We start from the raw sequence: 4,377 nt of genomic DNA on the forward strand, positions 1-4,377 counted from the left end.
TTACAATATGTATAGATACATATTGTAATACTTTCGGGTTCAGATAGGATGGGCACAAGAACTCAGACTTGCGGAGTTAAAGCAAGTAAATGCTAGTATTCTTCACTTTTGGGGATTCAGCTCCAATATTCCTTTCTATCGAGCTAAATTCTGCAAGTGGCAGCTCTTTTCCGCATTTTCCATCATGTTTCTTTTCCAGGGGAGCAGCTCTTCATATCAACAGCACCTTCCGCTGCAACCACAGAGTCCCAGTCGCTCCGTGCTAACTGGTCGCCCTCCTTTTAGTAATGTTTTAATAGTGATCTAGAACTCTTCCTTTACCCTGGAGGTGCAAGTGGATCGATTATGTGATTTATGAACTGCTGCCTTTTGTTTCAGGGGCATTTTGTTTTTTTTGCACAAAAAATATGATTACATCAGAACAGTTCTCAAATCACAATATAATCTTACTAACGAAATGTGCTGTAAAGTGGAATGTCACTATAAGTACCATCTGTCTCTTCTAGAAGTGTTTTGAAGAGTCAAAAAGGATCCAGTATAGTGTAATAACAATTAGCAGTACTATATTCACTACACTATTAAGCAGATTTACTCAATGAATGCAAAATATGACTGCAAAGTACTGAGAAGTCAGCCTAGGAACCACTGTACTGTGAGCAGATCAGATCATTGTGAGAATCAGCACATTAGCAAGGCAATGCTTCCTGGGATTTTGACAGGTACTACATAGACAACAGAGTAGGTTCTTTGTTAAGAACAAACAACACCACAGGATATGACTGACTGGACTGAGGAAATACTGGACTGCAAGAACACTTTTGTGATTTTAATGCCGGTATGTAACTTATCTGTCCACATATGGGAGGAAAGGGTGAGTGCAAGGTTTAATCAGATTAATAAAATAATTATTAAAATAAATAAAATATTTTTTTTTCCCCTGCTTTGTAAAGAACACAATTTTACCTTACTGGCTATGTCTGGTGTCTTGAGATTTGCCTGTTTCAAACCTTGCTAACATATTGCTTTCCCCCAGTGCTGTCACAGGTATTTTAGCTAAACATTTGGAATTTTAACTGAAGGATGTTCTGTTCAAATTGCACAATGCACTAATAAGAACATTGTCAACAGTTTTGGTCACCATATGCCAAAAGAAAGATTGTTGTACTGATTTAAAAGGGATGTGTCTTCAGACACTCTGAAAGAACTGATTCTTTTAGTCCCTGGACCAATCAGCTGCCTGCAACCAAGCAAGCTAGGTATCTGGATGGCCTCTTCTCATTGGTAACCTTTTTCATGGTCTTTATGTGATAGCACAAAAAATTTTCATGGATATTACGTACAGGATTATGCATCTCAGAGAAAAGATTGTTGGCATGTTTGCAGTTTTATTTCTGTTTTTAAGTCCTACAACACATTTTCCAAGCTTAACAATTAATTGTTAACAATTAACAATTTTTAATTTTAAACTCCTTTTACATTGTGCTGGGTTTCAGACATGAATGTGTTACTCATAAAGGGGACATCAAGAAGCCTGTGAAAGTGCTGTAATGATGGATATCATCAGTAATTACCCTGCCTGAAAACAGCTCTACATGAACACTTTCTTCGGGCTCCATCTGCAGGACCACAGAGTTGGTTGCACTGTCGTTGGTGTCCACAGCCGCATTATCCCACACTGATACAATAAACTGGCCATTCCTGATTAAGCTTGCATACATGTGTGGTGTTCCATTAAAATAGGCGTTGAAACTGAAGAAATAAATGCCTTTCACCGGAGCTGTAAAGATACCTGGAGATAAGAAAACGTAGAGCAAGTTAGACTGGCGGGCTCATCATCAACTGGGGGATCGAAGCATGGACTCCCAGTGTACTATTGTTGGACTGCAGTTACAGTGAGTAACTGCAGTTAGTCAATCAGCCAGCTGCACCACTCAAACAGCACTGAGTTTTGTTACATTTCTTTTTATTCTTAATGTTGTCTGTTTTACAATAAGCCTAAGATAAAGAAAATTCACTTTCTTCCTTAGAGGGTGGGGTCAGAGTTCTTAACTTGGAGGTAAATACTTATTCTGATGTAAAATGCCATTACTATCAATGTTAGGGTGTAATTGAACTGTTAATATTTTAAAATACATTTTGCACTAATATTAATATCGATTTTGACTTGGAAAACCCATAGCTTCATAAATTCTTTTGACTCTTGGTGTTATATAAGATGCTAAATTCCAGTATTACTTTCTAAAATGATTCAATAATCATACAGTTTATCCAGATCAAATGGCATCAGTGGTATCATGGTATGGCTATGACTCTAAAATGAGTGATTTTTAAAATGATTTGTATATCTGTAAACAAAAAAGGGGTTTCAAAAAGTAGCAGAAAAAGTTGGTGCTTAAGTGCTGTCTTGTCATTCTCAAAAATGTAGAGAAATTCTATAATAACAGTATTGTCAGTAATGCCCAAACTTAGGTGGACCATGTGCATGGCCAGGGAGGTGGTTGAACAAAAATCAGAAACGAAGGGAAAGTATCCAATTCGTTTGACAAGAGAGGAGTCTTGGACGTAGAGCAAAGTTCGTTATCAAAAGGTCGAGAGAGAGCTAGAAATCAGGACCGAAGGGTTAAGCAGCTATAGTTGAGAAAAGTCTCAATGGTGAGTGAGGATGGATTAAGGAGAGAGGGTTTAAATAGGAAGTAGCGTGAAATCAATTAGTGCGGGAGTATGTGTGGTGCAGATTACGCGTGGGTATGTGGTGAGACCTGCACGCTTGCATGCGAATTATATGTTTATATTCGAAGTTCGTACATACCTGTGTCTGGATTGTAGGCATTTCCAAAGTTAGATATAACTTCTTTGAAGATCAGTGTAGTTTTAACAGGAAACGGTCCCATTTCTAGGTAAGGTCCAGTTGACAAAGAGGCAGTGAAGGCAATGATTGGTGTTGCTGTGGAGGTTAAAAAACAGGAGTAAAGGAATACTCTCTGTGGAGAAAATAACTACTACAGTACATCAAAATAGCACATTTTTTCTAGATCTAGCAATTAAAAAGCAGAAATTCAACCTTATACTTTACGTTTTTATTAATCTAAATGAGGTTGTAAATTTTTGGTGCTCAACCTTCTGCTACTGATTCTCATTTTGATGAAAGGGCTTTGCAGAGTGACACAAAAGTCATCAAACACTATTCCAATGTGGGAGTATGGCACATCCAAAAGTTGCACTGTGATGGATCTTTACAGATTAAACATTTATAGCTTAATTTTAATATTAGTAAATAATCAAAATAAGAGCTTCAGTTATTACTGGTTTATGAAGGAGCCCAGACAGTCATGCTCAGACTAGGTTTTAAGTTATTGCTTCACATTCCAATATCTTTTGAATAAATTTACTTCCACTTTTTACTCTTCACCACCATTACCCTTAATTTCCACTTCTGATGTCAGGATATTGGCATTCAAACCCCTCCATCCAGTGTTAATTTGTAGCTGTAAGCTTAGAAGTACCTTATATTTTTTTTGCTATTTCAAGAGTGCAAAAATAAGGTTTTACCTTATTTTGGTTTGTCAGCTCAGACTATATGATCTGAAGACAAACTGTATAAGTAGAGAGCGTTTAATTACTTTCCAGTATTTAGTGTGTGTACATCACACACAGATATAACAAAACACTTTCTTTAAAATGGTTTTATACCAAGAGATACTTGTAAATGTTGGAACAAAACTGCTTCTCAATAATTAGGAAATAAAAAAGCATTCAGTTGATAATCTACATATCTATTATTGGCTTTTCAAGGGCCCTACTTTATTTAACTCCTGGTATGAAATTTTAAACAAAACATATTTTGTGTGATAACGTTACATAAAAAGTAACAGTGACTTTTTTATCCTGTGAACAGCTATTTTCTATCAAATTTCCAAGGAATGTGTTATTATTGTCAATACCTTCTTTTGACTCCAGTTTTTTTTCCAGGTTGTCCAATTTGGCTTTTACCTCACTCAGGTATTTGTAGATGCTGGAGAAAGAAAAGGCATCACTGTCAGTCTCAACATCCCAAACAGGTGGTTCAGCTGTGCTGACCAGCACCAGGCTGAAGCTCAGGAGCAAGTAAGTAATGAACTTCATTGTGGTTCTCCTCGTCAGCTCTGCACTGCTTTCTGTATCTCTATTAGCATATATTTATACACAATCAGATAAGTAACTGCTGACCTGTGCACACAAACATTACTTAGTATAAATGTATAATTTGGCCATTGTGCCATAACATGTCTTAAATATATATATATATATCAGGAATATTTAATCGGGTAAATGTGTTTGCCTTTAAAGGCTTGAAAGAACTTTTAGGATGACTAATTTTCTAGTCATTTGTAGTATTGA

At 36.5% G+C, this 4,377-nt stretch overlaps 1 protein-coding gene across 1 annotated transcript; it reads right to left on the reverse strand.

Moving 5' to 3' along the window:
* Nucleotides 1-1,365: 1,365 nt before the first annotated feature.
* LOC148647986 (complement C1q-like protein 2) lies at nucleotides 1,366-4,159 on the reverse strand. The gene is made up of 3 exons (XM_088607472.1): nucleotides 3,942-4,159; nucleotides 2,810-2,944; nucleotides 1,366-1,789 (listed from the first exon to the last, which is right to left on the reverse strand). The coding sequence occupies exons 1-3, from the start codon at nucleotides 4,120-4,122 to the stop codon at nucleotides 1,509-1,511; spliced, it is 597 nt and encodes a 198-aa protein (XP_088463598.1). The 5' UTR covers nucleotides 4,123-4,159; the 3' UTR covers nucleotides 1,366-1,508.
* Nucleotides 4,160-4,377: the final 218 nt, after the last annotated feature.

Source organism: Lepisosteus platostomus, chromosome 15 (assembly GCF_059453375.1).
Source record: "Lepisosteus platostomus isolate fLepPlt1 chromosome 15, fLepPlt1.hap1, whole genome shotgun sequence".
Taxonomy (NCBI): Eukaryota; Metazoa; Chordata; class Actinopteri; order Semionotiformes; family Lepisosteidae; genus Lepisosteus; species Lepisosteus platostomus.